The following is an 18826-nucleotide window of genomic DNA, read 5'->3' on the forward strand; positions in this document are numbered from 1 at the left end:
ACTTTCCACCGACACTGGCTCTGAGAGAAAGCTGCTTTGTTTTTTCAAAAAGGTCACCACAATGGGATATAGACTGGAATCACTTTGATTACTGCAATCTGTGGCACCCAAAAACAGCAAATTTTTAAAAGCCACCACTAACTCTTCTTTCCTTCTCTATGCAATTTCACTAATAATGCCTGCTGTTTATGTTCTTCCACAACCATATATTTTTGATTTCTCCATAATGCACCTATATGACTAGAACAATTCACAGAAGGTTATGTTCCATAATAAATGATGCAAATAAATATTCAGCATGTATGACAATATCATGTTTATGGTGAAATACTACATATATTTTGCATTTCTTTTTATGCAGAGCCCTTATGCTAATTCCTGATTACATTGTGTTTCTCACCTAATATTGAAAAATCACATCTACATACAGTAAACAAAGCAAACATGTTGATTTTCCTATATTTTGTTATTTGTTTTTTTTAGGAGCATTAGCAACTAAGGCCATATTGCTCTGAGGATATGCGGTGGTCAATCCCTGACCTTCCCACATCCTCCGTATTTGGTGGTGACGGGCTCGAACCCCGGTCTAATCAAGAAGCGTGTGCTACACACTTTTGCTCCTTCCCACCTGGCTACGGAGGCACCTCCTATATTTTGTAATACATGAAAAATCTTGCATATATGTCTCTTGAAATTTTACATCATATTTCTTTGGCATCTTAATGAAGGACATTGATAATTGAGGGCGCACACACACACACAAGTAGACCCGATTTTACGAGTTAATTCGTTCCAAGTGCGTGCTCGTAAAAGTAAAACTGGTAAAGAGGGAATTTATTTCCCATAGCTGTAATGTTAAAAACAGGGGTTACATTCTAAACAATGAAATTTTAAAACATGAATGTTAAATAAAGGTCAATGAAACAATAGTTTATGCTTAAACAATGATTTATTTATTCAAAGAAATGAAAATATAGCATTTAAAATTAAGCAAATTACAATAAAAAAAAGATATTATTTATGTCATACAAATGTTAAAGAAAGTTTATTCTTCATCGTCATTGACTAAATGCACACTTGTTAATGGTTTGTCACTCATTGTTGGCTCAGCACTCGTTGGTTTGTTGGAGGCAAAAGGAGTTGTCTTCTTCGGAAATATTTCGAGAGTCATTTGTTTCCAAGACAGTCTTCCCTTTTCTTTATAAATTTCATGATAACATGCATAAGCATTTTTTTTAAATATCTAGCAACTTTTCTAGTCTGCTCAAAATTTGAATCTTGTGACTCAGAAATCTTAATTGCTTTTTTATATATGTTGAAAAGCTTCGTCAAGCCCCTTGAGAGTGAAGGAATGAATGGGAGTTGCAGCTGTTAAATCTTCTTCTTCCTCAGGTTTCTCACATTTTGACATTTCAAGAAAGTCCTCATTTGTGAGCTCTCCATTGTGTGCTTGAAGCAGATCAGTGACAATTGTAGAAACCTCAAACTGCAATTGGTTAGCAATATCAATGAGCAATTCTGTTTCGTTTTGTACAATCTCTGTTGGTTCTTGAAATCCTTCACAATTATCAACAAACTGAGGGCAGAGTTTATTCCAAATACCCTTCATGTTCTTCTCTGTAATTTTGTCCCGGGCTCATTTTATTATTTTTATTGCATCTAAAATATAGAATTCTTTCCAAAGTTCTTAAAGAGTTGGACCATGTCTCCCGAAGATAATGCAATTTAAATGTTGAAATAATGCCCTGATCCATTGGCTGCAAAAGTGGTGTGGGATTTGGTGGCAAAAAAATTATCTAAAAGGTGCATTATCTAAAAATCAGAATCACTTGAAAAGGAATGTTTTTATCTTCACAATATTGTTTTACTTCAGGCACAAGTGATGCAAAAACCAATCTTGCAATAGTAAAGCAGTAACTGAAGCTTTCTTATTGGATTTCCATATGACTGGAAGTGCAGCTTTCACGATTCCTTTAAGTGCCCATGGATTTTTCAGAACAAAACACAAGCAGGTGTTTTAATTTGCAGTCGTCAGCAGCGCTACTACCAAGCAATAATGTTAAGCAATCTTTTGAAGCTTTAAAATCGGGCATCAATTATTTTAAAATTCCAAATTTACTGTTTTATTATTAAGAGTTGGACCTCCCTCCTTATTTTTGCCTGAACAAAAGCAAATGCATGCACAGTAGTACTGTATTATATAGCTATGCAGGTAGTTTGAAATGCCGTATTTATGAATGTTTATCGTTTATTTTTTGTAATTAATGTTCATATTTTTGATTTTGTTGATACTTGAAAAAATTAACTCGTAAACCCGGGGACTTGTAAAGCAGGAACTGCCATGTATATACAGTGGCAGACAAAAATACTGCATCACCTTAAAAAAAAAGTAACATTTATAGTGAAACGTATAAGATATTGTTTGATTACAGTCATTTTGTTTGTCACAAAGCAAAGATATTGCATTAGACAGTAATTGCAAGGTACTGAATCAGCCATTTCTATAAATACGGCGTTGGAAGGGCATACATGCTGATAAGTATCCTGTTTTGCTGACGTGTAAGCATGTCTCCATGTGTTCAGTTAACACCAAGAAAAAAAAGTGTAACTATTGCTGTGTCCCAGGAAGGGATTTTTACGCATGCTATTGCTGATAAAATAGGCTGCCACTAGTCAACAGTTTCCCAGATGCTGAAATTAAAGCAGGAAACCGGTGATATGAAGAGAAGACCTGGATCAGGCCGTAAGAGAGTGACTATGCCCCTTCGTAATCATCATGCCAGTGCTCCTGATCTAAAACTGGACTTTCAGATGGCCTCTAGTGTGGAAACAAGTGCACAAACTATGCAAAGATGACTTTCGGAATGTGGTTTGCATGCCTATTGGCCCAAAAAGAAGCCTTTGTTGACCTAACAAATGAGGAAGAAGTGACTTGCTTCAGCTAAAACGCATGATTCATGGACAAAACAGCAATGTGACACCATCATATTTTCTGGCGAATCGAAATTCAACATGCATGGCTCGGATGGGAAGTGACATGTCAGAAAACGAAAATCGGAGACATACCATCCTGACTGCATAACACCGACTGTAAAGTTCCCCACCAGTCAGATGGTCTGGGGATGCATAACAACCAAAGGGGTGGGGTGAATTAAGTTTATTAACGGGACAGTGAATGCAGAAACCTACACTGCCATCTTGGAGGAGTGCCTGTAACCCATTATTAGGGATCACCACAGACGTCCAAAACTGCATTTGTCAACAGGACTCAGCACCTTGCCACGCAACAAAATTGGTAAGTTTTATGCTATTAGATTTAATGATGAGTTTGTCTTCTTGTCTCACAAGGCTTAAAACATACTTATATCAATGTTTTTCCTCGTTTTTCTTCTTTAAGGTGCAGTCATACCTCAGAAATGCTGGCATTACAGTGTTGGACTGGCCCAGCAACAGTCCACATTTGAACCCTATTGAAAATTTCTGGTGAATAATGTCATCTAAAACTGCTCAGAAGAAGCCAAGAAGTAAGACTTGGTTGCAGGAGAGCAACGTAAGGGTGTGGTACAACGAAATTGGTCACCCATATATCCAGAAGTTGACTAACTCTATGGCAGATCATTGCAAGGCTATAATTGCAGCTCGAAAGGAACAACAAAATACTGAGGACTTATTTTGCCGATTTACAGTACATAATACCATTACGTTAACTTGTCATTTCAGTTTGTACATATAAATGCAATAAAATGTATGCTTGGTTGTCATGATTTCCATTTGCATGGTGTCTCATATTTCCATTAATTATGCATTTTAATTTTTTGGGTAGATATTTATGGAAATTAGGTATATCAGGTGGAGTGTTTTCATTGGATTTCATTCACAGAGATATATGTCCCATCTAACAAATGGATTTCTTCGAACAATACAATGCAAAACACATTATTTGCAAAATTCATAAGTTTTTTTGTCTGCCACTGTAGCAGCAATATTTTATTAGTCATTCCCGAGTTAGGTAAAAATCGACTTACATAAGAAGTCCTGGAACTTATCTCTCATGTATGTCGGGGATTCACTGTACAGTCATTGACATGAGCACCCTTTTTCTCCACTACAGCACATCGGCCTACACCTTATGACCATCTCCACAATTCCAGCATGGGTATACAAGTAAGCACTGTTCCTGACCATCTGTTCCAACTCGTTATTTCAGCCTTTAAGGTTATCATTTACCTATGGCTTTTAGTAACTTTTTACTAATATTTTTTACTACTTATCATTCCTCTGCCTCTATCAGGTCAGCCATGAAATATATGCCTGCATTATGTACTTTATCTGCTACGATCAACCGAGCTTCGACTCATATAAAACTTGGCTTCTTTATACCTACCATGTGCAATGTATATTTCATGTTAGAAACAGAGGCCTTACTTCTTGCTGCATTTTCCTTGGTTTTGACAGCTGGCCCTTGAGAAGGACTTTAAATCATCGAATTAGCAACATTAAGTACTTTTAGTATATTATTTTTGATATGTTTTTACCTTTATTTTTGCAGGTACAAAGTGGCTTTTTTATGCATTTCATGATTTCTATTCCATGATTTCGATTTACGGTTGATTATAATACCTACTCACCACTAGCCAGAGAATAGAGAGAGCCATCTACTATCACCCTCAGTGAGCAGTCATAGAGAAAACCACATGATACCCATCTACTATTACCCTCGGTGAACAGACAGAGGCAAACCATAAGATGGAGACTTGTTTAGAAAATCATTATATCAAACATGATCGAAAGCTTTTGAGATGTCAAGAGCAACTGCTTGTGTTTCTCCAAAATTTTCCCTTGAATTTATCCATAAATGGGTAACATAAGGCAGAATATCACCAGTGGATTGACACTGACAGAATCCATAATGGCGATCATTGATCAGACGGAAGGTTTCTAGGTAGTTTAAGAGTTGGCGGTTGATTTCTCCATTACTTCAGAAATGGTAGAAGTAATTGCAATTGGGCGATAATTGGATGGAAGGGATTTGTCACCCTTTTTAGGAACTGACTGGATATGAGTAAATTTCCAAGCAGAAGGAAAAATACCTTCGGAATAAAAAGTGAAAAAAGGCGGCAAAGAAGAGGAGTAAGCTCAGGAGCACAGGTTTTGAGAACAAGTGGAGAAATACCATCAGGACCTGGGGCTTTCATAGCATCAAAATTCGTCAAAATCCTTCTGACATCCTTTTGAGGGAAGACCACACGAGGCATTGAATGGAGCATGTTGGGAATGGTGGGAGGTGTTTTACCAAGATCTAGTTCTGCCATTAATCTGTTTAAGCTATCAACTTCTACAACGACAGATGGAAGTTTGTTCCAGCAATCAATCACCCGCTAGCTAAAGGCAAACTTCCGCACATCCATCTATCCTACAGCTGTCTTTCCTCAATTTGAATTTATGCCCTCTCAGGCAATTATTCTAAGAAAGAGGAAAAATCCCATCAGCATTGAGCATGCTCAAACCATTCAGGGCTTTATACACCTCAATCAGATCACCTCGCAAGTGACTAGTCTCCACACACTGTAATCTGCAAAACTCAAGCCTTTCTTCATAAGAACAATCCTTTGTTCCATTCATAATCTTGTTGCCATTCTTTGTACTCATTCCAACAGCTCTACATTGTTCTTAAAATGAAGCATCCAGACCTGTATACAGACAGTACTCAAGTTGTAGCCTGACCATTGTCTTATACAAGGGAATAATCACCTCCTTATCCCAGCTAGAAAACTTCCTGTATATCATTGACAAGACACCATGAGCTACTCTTGCAGACTGTCTGCACTGCACAGAAAATGTCTTATCTGCCTGCACAATTGCCCCTAGATCCTTTTCACTTTCTACCACTGTCAGTGTAGTACCACAAAGCTGATACATTACTCTGGGGTTACTGCTTCCCATATGCAGTACTTTACATTTGTCAATGTTAAACTTCAGTTGCCACCTCTCAGCCCATCTGCTCAACTTTTCTAGATCCTGTTGCAGCAGCGTACTGTCCTTAGTGTCATTAACAACCCTGCCGACCTTCGTATCGTCTGCAGACTGGACATTAAGCCTGATATACCATCATTAATTATAAATACAGAAAACAACAATGGACCCAACACTGAACCCTGAGGGACTCCACTAATAACATTAGTCCACGATGAGCAGTGTCCATTGATTACCACTCTCTGTCTTCTCCCACTCAACCATCCCTTTATCCATAGCAGCAATTTGCCTCCAATGCCACACTGCACCAATTTGTGCAACAGTCTTCCATGTGCAACAGTATCAAAAGACTTTCTAAGATTCAAATATATGATATATGTACAAGTAAACACATGGGTTGTGTTAGGGTAGCTAAGAATAGAAATAGGTGCATGTATACTTGCTTGTACACCAATGCTAGGAGTTTAGTAAATAAATTTGATGAATTTGAGGTATTGCTCAAAACATCAAAGGCAGATATTGTTGGGATATCAGAGACTTGGTGTCACACAGATATAAGGAATGCAGAACTGGAATTTGGGGAGTACAACGTCTACAGAAAAGATAGACTGGATAGGAAGGGAGGAGGGGTTATGCTATTAGTTAAGAAATACATAAAATCCAAGGAAGTGAAGCCAGTGGACATCGCTGGACAGTGCAGTGTCGAGTCAGTTTGGTGTGACATAAGCATTGGGAGATCAAAATTGAGAGTAGGAGTGTGCTATAGGCCTAATGACTCTGATGAGTATAATAAGAAACTGTACAGGGAAATAGAGTGGGCCAGTAAATCAGAGAGTCTTATAATGGGAGATTTTAATTTCCCAGATATTGACTGGAATTTGTGGGCTGGTCACTCACACACTAGCAAGGCTTTTGTGGATTTATTGGATGATTGTTTTCTACATCAGCATGTTTGGGAGGCAACTAGAGGGAGGAATACTCTTGATTTGATTATCAGCAGTGATTCTTCATGCATTAAGAATCTGCAGATAAATGAACCACTAGGTGGCAGTGATCACAGTGTGCTGAAGTGGGATTTACTCAAAGAGGTAACTACCATTAGGGGTAAAGGGAAGGGTTATTGCTTTCGTAAAGGCGACTGCGATGGACTGAGACAGTATTTAAATTCTATACAGTGGGACCAACTGATGATGTTACCAACAGTAAATGCAAAATGGGAAGCATTCAAATAACTTATCTTGGAAGCTACTAGACTTTACATACCAACTAAGAAATATTGTTCAAGGTTTAGGCCTAAATGGATGTCAGATGAACTGATGAGGCATATGGCAGAGAAGAAACATGCATGGCATACATACAAATTAACACATGACACAGAAGCCTATGATAGATACAAGTTGATCTGTAACCAAGTTACAAAGGAGGTTAGGCAGGCGAAGGCAGATTACGAGAAATCTTTGGCAAGGGATGCAAAGAAAAACAGCAAAGAGTTCTATACTTATGTAAACTCTAGAAGGAAGGGGATGAATCAGATTGGTCCACTTGATATCGATGGGTCAACTGTTGATGATCCTGCTCAGGTAGCTAACAAACTAAATGAATATTTTGCATCGACATTCACACATGAGGAGTTATTTAGCGAGGGGAATGCCAGAGGTGTATTCAACTCTAGCAGTAAGCTAGAGAATCTTGTAATAACTGAGAGTAAAGTGGAGGAGAAATTGTTGAAGATAAACACAAGAAAGGCACCTGGGGTGGATGGGATCTATCCAGTTATATTAAAGGAGGCAGCAAAGGAAGTAAGCAAACCCTTAGCCATAATTATGAGAGCTTCCTTGGACTCAGGGGAGGTACCCATAGACTGGAGATGTGCAAATGTGACCCCAATTCACAAAGGAGGATCAAAAGCTGACACAAGCAATTAGAGACCTGTGAGTTTAACTTCTGTTCCAGGAAAATTAATGGAGGCACTAGTTAAAGAAGCACTGCAGGATCATTTAGACAAGACTTCAGTTATAGCTCGGACACAGCATGGTTTTGTTAAGGGGAAGTCTTGCCTGACCAATTTGATTGGATACTATGATGCAGTCACAAAGGAACTGGATGCAGGGAATAACTTTGATATTATATACTTGGATCTTAGAAAGGCTTTTGATACTGTTGCACATGGAAGACTGCTGCACAAATTGGAGCAGTGTAACATTGGAGGCAAATTGCTGCTGTGGGTAAAGGGGTGGCTGAGGGGGAGAAGACAGAGAGTGGTAATCAATGGACACTGCTCGTCGTGGACTAATGTTATTAGTGGAGTCCCTCAGGGCTCAGTGTTGGGTCCATTATTGTTTTCTGTATTCATAAATGATATTGATGATGGTATATCAAGCTTAATGTCCAAGTTTGCAGACGATACAAAGGTAGGCAGGGTTGTCAAGGACACTACTGACACTATGCTGCTGCAACAGGATCTGGAAAGGTTGAGCAGATGGGCTGAGAGGTGGCAAATGAAGTTTAACATTGACAAATGTAAAGTACTACACATGGGAAACAGCAACCCCAGAGCAACGTATCAATTCTGTGGTATTACACTGACAGTGGTAGAGAATGAAAGGGACCTGGGGGTGGTTGTGCAGGCAGATATGAAGTTCTCTGAGCAGTGCAGATGGGCTGCAAGAGTAGCTCATGGTGTATTGTCAATGATATATAGGAATTTTTCTAGCAGGGATAAGGAGGTGATTATTCCCTTGTATAAGGCAATGGTCAGGCCACACCTAGAGTACTGTATACAGGCCTGGAGGCCTCATTTCAAGAAGGATGTAGAGCTGCTGGAACGAGTACAGAGAAGGGCAACAAGATTAGTGAATGGAACAAAGGGGTGCTCTTACGAAGAAAGGCTTAAGATTTGCAAATTACAGTGTCTGGAGACTAGGTACCGGCGAGGTGATCTGATAGAGCTGTATAAAGCCTTGAATTGTTTGAGCATGCTCAATGCTGATGGGATTCTTCCTCTCGCTCAGAATAATCACCTGAGAGGGCATAAATTCAAATTGAGGAAAGACAGATGTAGGATAGACGTGCGGAAATTTGCCTTTAGCCAGCGAGTGGTTGGTTGGTGGAACAGACTTCCATCCCTTGTCGTGGAAGTTGATAGCCTAAATAAGTTTAAGGCTCAGCTGGACAGGTATTTTGAACGAACAGAGGGGTGAAGTGGGAGTGGTTTTTTTTTTCTTTTTTTTTTTTTTTTTTGGCTGATGCTGCATAAGCTTGCTTTCTTGCATCAAATGCCTCTACTAATGCTAATGCTAATATCAAAATTATTCTTTACATCCAGTTCCTTTGTGACTACATCATAGTATTCAATCAAATTGGTCAGACAAGTCTTCCCCTTAACAAACCCATGCTGTGTCTGAGCTATAACTGAAGTCTTGTGTAGATGATCCTGCAATCCTTTATCCAGTGCCTCTGTTAATTTCCATGGAACAGAAGTTAAACTAACGGGTCTGTAATTACCTGTGTCTCCTTTTACTAACTAGCAGCCTACCAACTAGCTCCCTTTACTAACTAGTATACCAATTAGCGGCCGGCCTGCGAACACCGTTTTAGAGATGTACCCTCGAAATGTAAGGAAGTATGAATCTCACCATGGTGTTCATCCTAACCTCAAAAGACATCAGTCATACTGCATGATAGAAGAGATGGAGAAGGGTTGACCGGAACTTAGATCTAGAGACTAAACATGGGTACCACCACTCCAAGCCTCCAATAAGCAAAGTGGTGGTATTGCACCGGTTGATGAGAGTCATCTACCACCTAGTAATCTATTTCCTATATATAGGAAATAGATTTCTAATAAACAAAGTGGTGGTATTGCACTGGCTGATGAGAGTCATCTACCATCTAGAAGTCTATTTGATTTTCTCTTATTAATTATTTTTTTCTTCTTCTTATTATTATTATTATTAATTATTTTATTTTTACAGTAAACACCTGCTATTCGTGGGGGTTATGTTCCTGAGAAATGCCGCGAATGCTGAGTTCCATTCCAAAGTATGACATATATAAGAAAAACTAGTCTAAAATTGTCTATGTATGTATTATATGTACCTTCATAATATGACTATGTACATAGACAGTACATAGTGAAATGCAAACATATGGCATCGAAATGAAAATAAGAAACAATTTAATATTAAATGTAATATTTATTAGAAATTTCAAACAAATGTTTCAAACCAGCACCTTTGCTAGCTAAAAAACTTATCCCGCCAGTGCTATCACCAGTTTCGCTAAAGTGTTGATAAAGGAGTTTTGCCTTTTCACGAATGATGAGTGAACTTAACGGAATTTTATTTTGAGTTCAGTCTTCTATCCACAGATTTAAAGCTTTTCCATTTTTTCTAATTTAACATCACGAGTTACAGAGCAAATTTTTGAAGCAATTAGTGCGTTTTCACGGACACTACGGCGGATTTTTTCTTCCGATTTCTTGATTGATCGTACCAGTGACTCATTGATTTTATAATGTTTTGCCACTGAGGAGACACTTTCACCATTAGAAATTTTATCTGATAACTCAATTTTATTCGCTAATGTCATCCCCTTCTTTGACCTTTTCACATTTCCCTTGTTATTCGTAGCCATATTTTTGTACGGGTTAGAAAGAACTTGTCCACAATGAAGTCACTTTCTTCCACTAACACACTTGAAAAAGTCTGTTTTACACTGCAAAACGGTAGATTTATCACTTTTGTAAGCATATCAATTTATAAATTGATGAATTTTTTCAATTTATAAGCATATAAATTAAAAGCAAACGACAAAACCTTCCATGACAAGTGCATAACACATACTTAACAAGGATTGGAGAGAAACATCCATGCTTGCGATTTTGCCCCCCCCCCCCAATGACTTTTTCAATCAGTAAGTCTAGACATGTAGCAAATCATTTTTTTTAGTTAGTGATGTGTATGCCAAGGTTCAAGCCTTGGCATACATCACTAGCTAAAAGGAAATAAACAATGGAATAAATGATGCAAGAAGCCAATTAGATAAATTTATTTGGAACAAAAGAGAGATTAGCCAAAAGATAAAATTAACTGTTCATAATACAACATTTTAGCTATTTTGACCTCTGGAGCTAAGAGCTGGGAGAGAAATTAATCTTCTGAAATTTTTTTTGACAAATTTTTTTGTGGTAATGGCAAGCCCATACCACAAAAAAATTAAGAAATAAAAAACAAAATCTTGGGTTAACAAATGTACAAAGATAAGCAAAGCACACTTAAGGTGATGTGGACACACTGAAAAGATTAGAGATTAGCTAAACAGACATCTGAGGCAAAGTGAATAACAATAGGCCCAGAGTCAGAACAAGAACAAGATGAATCAATAGTGTCAAGCATTTGAATGAAGCAGCTTGTACTGGAAAGCTAGATAGGAAATAAGACAGAATCAAAGAGTGAATGGAAGGCTATTAGTCCAAGAATGATATGTACTATCAGAGCACCTGTATACCCAATAGGTAAAAAAACAGATCTTGATGATGAACTTAAATTACTATTTACTTTTCATATTTCTTTCATTCATAAATTATGGTTTTGCTATTTTACTTTACAGGAATGTAATCCTCCTTTTTTCCCATTACTTTCTCTATAATGATCTTCATGAGAGTCTGCTACTCCTGACAACTGCAATAGGATCTAGATAATTTGGGCAGACTAAGAAGTGGCACCTGAAGTTTAACCTTGACAAATGCAAAGTACTGCATATGGGTAGAAGTAACCCCAGAGAAACGTACCAACTGTGTGGTACTACACTTAAGGTGGTAGAAAATTAAAAAGACCTGGGAGTAATTGTGCAGTCAGATATGAAGTTTTCTGAGCAATGCAGAGAGGCTGCCAGGGCAGGTCATGGGGTTTTGCCAATGATATATAGGAATTTTGCTAGCAGGGAAAAGGCGGTGATTGTCCCTCTGTATAAGGCAATGGTCAGGCCATGCCTTGAGTACTGCGTACAGGTCTGGAGGCCTCATTTTAGGAAGAATGTAGATTTGCTTGAGCGTGTACAGAGGTCAACAAGATTGGTGAGGGGAATGAAGGGATCCTCTTAGCAAGAGAGGCTTAAGTTCTGCAAATTGCAGTGGCTGGAGACTAGGTATATGCGTGGTGACCTGATTGAGGTGTATAAGGCCTTGAATTGGTTGAGCACGCTGAATTCTGATGGGATCCTTCCACTTGTTCAGATTACAAACCTAAGGGGGGCATAAATTCAAATTAAGAAAAGACAGATGACAATTCGATAATTGTAGATTACTTAAAATACCATTTATAATTGACTTAATATGATAGCATAGCTTAATTTATAATGGTACTCACCTTTTTTTATAATCTGCAATTGATATTTGAATAGGGTGGATGATAATTTTAATTAGGAGTAAGTAAGTTGGGGTTTAAAAACAGAAGTTAAAATATGCACAAGGAAGTAGAAGTGCACATCTTCGTCCTTGGTTGTCAATATTAAAGTTGAAAATTAATGGTTAATACTGGAGGCCAACCAGTATTTTGTTAATACTGGAGGCCAATCAGTATTTTGGCCTCCAGTATTAACCATTTATTTTCAACTTTAATATTGACAACCAAGGACGAGGACGTGCACTTCTACTTCCTTGCGCATATTTTAACTTCTGTTTTTAAACCCCAACTTACTTACTCCTAATTTAAATTAAAATTATCATCCACCCTATTCAAACATCAATTGCAGATTATAAAAAAAGGTGAGTACCATTATAAATTAAGCTATGCTATCATATTAAGAAAAGACAGATGTAGAATAGATGTGCGGAAATTTGCCTTTAGCCAGCGGGTGGTTAATTGCTGGAACAAACTTTCATCTGTCGTTGTGGAAGTTGATAGGTTAAATAAATTTAAGGAAGAACTGGACAGGCATTTGGAGGGAATGGTGTGATTTTTTTTTTTTGGCTGATGCTGCATAAGCTCATACACTTGATTTCTTGCATCACATGCCACTACTACTACTACTACATCCCCCCCCCCAAAAAAAAAAAAAAAAAAAACACTAGCAAGTGCAAGATCACAACAATGAAAACTTTTCATTACTGGACAAAACTATTCTAATTATTTGTTTCATGAAAGGGATGCATTCCTTGAAAGCCTGAAAGCAAAAATTTGTTTGCCTACTCAGTGAACTAGCCAGAACAAAAGTACTTACTTAGCAGGAGATACACTGACTTCTACCATTGTTGAGCCTTCATCTCCTTCAATACCAAAGTGATCTTTTGCCTTTTTCTGCAAAAAAAGAAAATAATTAAAAAATCAAGTTAAACATAAGATAAGCTTCATAAACTTCAGTAGCTGAAGCATAAATAAGAATCAAAGAGACTTTTTTATACAACTTTTTGGCAAATATTTATGTTCGAATTTAAATATGTGGACTTGGTGAGGAAGGCAATAACATATATACAAGCTGCATACAGTACATAGTTCTTTAAATATAAACCGGCTTTGCGCTATTTCCTTTCACTCCTATTTCCCGGATTTGAATTCCACGTGATAATCAATAAAAAAACTGATACGAGGAGGAGGTCAGGCTTATTCAATATCAATTCAAAGGAAGTCACCTAATTCCATCCAGTTATTAATAATAGTATTAATTACAGTATTTGGTATCAGCCATATAGGAAGCCACAGACTTCTGATATACCAGCCAAAAATAAAAAAAAATAATAAAATAAAAAATAATAAAAGTATTAAAATAATAAATAAATCAAAAATAATAAAAGAATTAAAATAATAAAAATAAAGGATATAAAAAATTAAAAGTACACAAAAAAAGCAGATTAAAAAACTGACCAGTGCTTCCCTCCTCACATAGGTCACTATCGAGCTGACCTTTGAATTTCTTCAAACATTCAGCCTCAACTATCCACAGAGGTAAATTGTTCTAATAATAAACAACTCAGTGGCTAAAACAAAACTTCCTACAATCCAGTCTATAATTCTTCCCCCATAATTTGAATTTAAGGCCAATTGTTCTAGAATCATCTACAACAGTGAAAATTTCACCTTTGTTCATTTTACTATTCATGTTCAGAGTCTTATAGGCCCTAATGAGCAATAGGTGGTAGATGACTCTGATCAACCGGTGCAATACCACCACTTTGCTTATTGGAGGCTTGAAGTGATGAAACCCATGTTTAGTTTCTAGAGCAAAGTTTCCGGCAAACCCCCTCCCCAAATACTTCTTCAACCCATGCATGGTATTAAGTATTATAGGTTTTGATACCTTTCATGTTTGGGGTTTTCATACCCCCCCCCCACACACACAAAGGTGTCTGGTGCCAAGCCTCTGCAATCCACATGAAGTCTTTCCTCATATGGTTGCCTTTTTCAGCCTCCTCCATGCAGGTTGCCCATCTCAGAACCCTTTCAAGAAGCTCAATGTCTGTTTTTTAGACGACGTCTCCATATTTAGACAGCATTACACTTGTCTTGTATAGTGGGATTATGATCTCTCTCTCTCTACACCATTGGGTCCTCCTTGTCTATCTGTCTGCCCATATTTTAACCTTTTCTTCATCTCATTTAATTTAACCCCACAGAGTGTACAAGTTATTTTTGGGGTTGCTATTCATCAAGTATAAGACCTTGAATTTTGCCCAAAAAAACATAGTTCCACTTCTCTACCTCTCTGAAGCCTATCTAAGTTTTCCTAAAGAAGTGCTGTTTGGTACTGATCATTAATCACTCTCTCAACATTTGCATGATCTGCAAATTTGGACATCATACTCTCTATCCATTTATTGTTGTTTATGAAAATCAGAAACAACAGTGGACCAAGAACCAATCCTTGAGGCACTCCACTTCTGATGTTACACTAAGAATACTCTTTAATCACAACCCTGTGCCTCCTGCCCTACAGCCAATGTCTGATCCATCTTAGAACCTTGCCTGTAATCACAACAACATCCAGCTTATTTTGTGGTGTGAGGGACTGAGTCAAAACAGCTTGCTAAAATCTAAATAAACTATAACAAAATTATTCCCTACATCCAGCTCATAAATAATTGTGTTAAAATAGTTAACCATGTTAGTTAACACGATTTTCCTTTTAACAAAATCTTGTTGTGTCCTTCAAAATGCCTTTTCTATTGAATGTCCACAGACTGCACTAGTGAACCATTACCTCCAATGATCTACCCTACTAATGAAGCCAGACTACCAGCCTGTAGTTACCCATATCACACTTAAAACCATCTTTATGTACTGACAATACCTTTGCAGTACATAAAGCTGGTCCAAAGGAATCTCTCTCAAATCCAATGATGCCCTAATAATTAATTTTAATGTTCAATACACAAAAAGTTACAGAAAGAGTTACAAAAGGTTAAAGAGGGCAACAGAAGGTATTGCTTCTTCTATACTTAACAAAACAGTGTTGCATATCCCTCAGAATGCAATTTCTATCAAAATGTCCCTGGATTGCACTCTTAATCATTGCTTCCAAGATGTCCAACTAGCTGTCTGTAATTACCAACTTTTCTCTTACAAGTGCCTTTATATACTGGTGATATGTTGGCATTTCTCCTATCCAAAAGAATCTCTCTTGAATCCAATGATTTCCTCACAATTAAACTCAATGGTTAATTAACCTTAATGGTTCAATACACAAAAAATTATTAAAATACATGAGTTACTTCTATTTTTCTTCATAGGATTTCTTCTTTTAAAACCATCATGTATAAACTCTCCTTGTTCATACACAACTCGAAAATTAAAATCATTAAAAATATACTATACATAAAATCAAATTAATGCATTCAACTCTCAAAGCTCATGAATGCCTAGACATTCCTGGGATCATAACCGAAGACCTCCAATCCGACTCCTCACAATCCCAAGAAATTGAACGCATTATGTCAAAGTATTTTAAAATAAACGTCGTTAAAATTCCATGAAGGTATAAATACAAGATACTAAATATTTAAATTTACTAGAAATTTCTTTCCTTCCTAAAGGGACAAAACATGGACTTGAAGTCATGATCACAGGTAGGAAACTGATTAATGTAAATTAACCCCATGCTATTTATTACTATAAGATTACTTACTAACCCGCATGTGCGAAAAAGTCCACGAATCCAACATGAGGACAGGTCTCTGAATGTTAATCGCATTATTTTTGATTTTCATTTCTAAGGTTTCAGCTATTAGAAGTCTTGTGTAATCATGTTGTAAGCTCAAAACGTAGCTTCATTAAACAAGAAGACTTGATCCTCATTAATCGAATGAAATGACAATTCAGATGCTGCAGCCCTCATTGCCCTAACTGACACCGCAAGTTGCTTTAAACAAATATTTAAATGGCACCTAGTGTAACTGACATACGAAGAATCACAATTACAGCATGGAATGTTACAGACTAAGACTACATTGTGTAGTTCCATAACTGAAGAGGAAAGTACAGAGTGCCTTTTCAGCACGGAATGCAGTTTTTGAGTGGGCTTTGCTATTACTTTGAAATCAGTGACCCTAAAAAGTATACTGAGCTGTTTGTACCATTGTTGGACATATGGAATCATAATAAAACATTTTTTTCCCTCCTTGTTGTTGTTACCATTATTAACCAACCTTTTTTTAGCCTGTATCCTAATTCTGTTTATGATACCTAACAAATAACCCCTATATAGAAATCCATATGTAAGCTCTTCAATTTCATGATCTAATGCTGTCTGCGTTTTCGTATATTTAAATGCATTTGTGAATTGATTTAAGATAATAGAATGTTTATAAGCGTAAGGATGAGAACTCGAATAATGCAATAACATACCTGTATTTGTTGGCTTACGATATATTTTAAACTGTAATTTGTTTCTCTTGTTAATGTGAAGTTTAAAAAATTTATAGTCTGTTCTTGTTCATTCTCCTTTTCTAACATAAAACAGCCTCGCGTGCACATTATTGGATGTTCCTAAAATATTATTCATCATCTGTTCATCCATAATAATGAGAATTTCATCTAAATATCTCCCATAAAAAGTGATGTTTGGTAAAAATAGAGTTAGATGTATTTTTTCTATTCTATTTAAGTATATTTCAACAATGAGACCACTTAAACTAAGTCCCATAGGACTTAGTTTAAGTCTTCTGGAAGGCAATATACTTCGCTTGAACTAAAAATTTTATTAAATTAAAAATCTCTAATTTTGGAAATTTTGTTTTATTTATATTTACTGAATCATTATTAATAAGGTCCCATATAGTACCTGCTGCATAGCAAAATTACATCCAAATAAAATAGCTTATCATCCTCCCTTATCCTTCTATCCTTTAAATTTATGAACAATGTGTCATAATTCTTAATGATAAAACTTAATCCTTGTCTCATTGGTGTTATTATGTAATACAAGTGAGATGCTAATTGAAAATCCTTCCTAGTGTAATTTTACTTGTCCAAATAGTGTTGGAACTTTGTTTGTATGGGCTTTTAAGTTTTTTTCATTTAGCCATGGAAATAAAATCTTTTTTCTATAATCGATGAGGGATGTGTTGTAATGTTTAACTAGATCGCCAAATACCGCTATCTCCACTTCCTGATAAGTCGTATTGTCTGATATTATACTATTCAATTTATTCATGTAATGTCATATTCAATACAACTACTGTGTCCCTCTTGTCTGCTTTCTGAATTATTAAGTCATTGTTCTCTCTTAATTTCTTTAACCCCAAACTTTCGTTCTTAGTTAATCTCGGTAAATGTAGATCCCTCATATCATTTATAACCTTATTTATCTGTTGTATTGAAAGATCCTTATTTGGTATGACTTTAAGGCAATATTCTATCTCAATCGATGCCTGTTTTCTGGGGAGTTCCCATGGAGGTAAATTGTAATTTAAACCTTTACTTAACAGCTTTATTTGATGTTCTGTTAAATCATATGATGATAAATTTATCATGCATTGCTTTCTCCCACCCATCCACAATAGTTTTCGGAGGAGACTATAAAAATACTGTCCTCTCCATAATTGATGCCGCCAACTCTGACCAATTATAACTTTATAAACATAAGTGAAATAAAATTTCAAATAAAATAAATAGGTAAAATCAACTGTAAAGTGTAGATAATTTAAAATTTATACATATGAATTCCTATCAAATCACATAAAACTTTGAAAAAATACTATACATATAAAAGTGTTAAACCCATACTACTGTAAAACTGAAGCTTTCAGCAGCATCTGCTGCCTTCCTCAACATAAGTAGTGCTGCATCAACAATTCATATAAAGTACCAAGCCTTTCTAGCAGACCCAGAATGTATTATGGTACCTGTGGATACTCCATTTCCCATATGTCAGCACTGGAAGTGGCATGGGGCTGTAGAACCTTAAAACGTTCATCCCTATCCAGGATAATGGTCTCAAACATTACATTAATCCTACAACCCTTATCCCTATCAAGCTAAGATCATCCAAGGAACAAATCCTTAGGCTCTCCAGCCACTTCCAAAAACCTTCTACCTTATCTGTAATTACAGCTCCTTCGGCTGTTATATCATGCCCAGTTTCCCATGCATTTTCCACCAAGGCCGACCCTCAGACATTAGCGAACCTAAGCGCCCTACTATGCTCCCCCAAGTCTATCGTGTAATCTGCGCTTAGTCTCACCTACGTAACATGCCCCACAATCCGGGCACTGAATTTTATAGACAACCCCACTGTTGTCAACTCCGACAACAGGGTCTTTAACCGCCATCATCACTGTGTGCAGCTTCTGACCCGGACGTTGCACACAATGTAATTGGTATGACCATAAAATGCAGGCTATTGGCTGCGACACGCCCGG

At 36.9% G+C, this 18826-nt stretch overlaps 1 protein-coding gene across 5 annotated transcripts in view; it reads right to left on the reverse strand.

Moving 5' to 3' along the window:
- The window catches only part of rhea (Talin_middle and talin-RS domain-containing protein rhea), a 771509-nt gene that overhangs the window by 421410 nt on the left and 331273 nt on the right, over window positions 1-18826 (reverse strand). For all 5 annotated transcript variants that reach the window (XM_090388755.1, XM_090388752.1, XM_090388753.1 and 2 more), the window contains exon 14: window positions 13195-13271. In XM_090388755.1, the coding sequence (XP_090244881.1) occupies window positions 13195-13271 (77 nt within the window). The remainder of the gene's footprint in view (window positions 1-13194; window positions 13272-18826) is intronic.

This window comes from Mastigoproctus giganteus, chromosome 14 (genome assembly GCF_048544385.1).
Source record: "Mastigoproctus giganteus isolate SK-2022 chromosome 14, ASM4854438v1, whole genome shotgun sequence".
NCBI lineage: Eukaryota > Metazoa > Arthropoda > Arachnida > Uropygi > Thelyphonidae > Mastigoproctus > Mastigoproctus giganteus.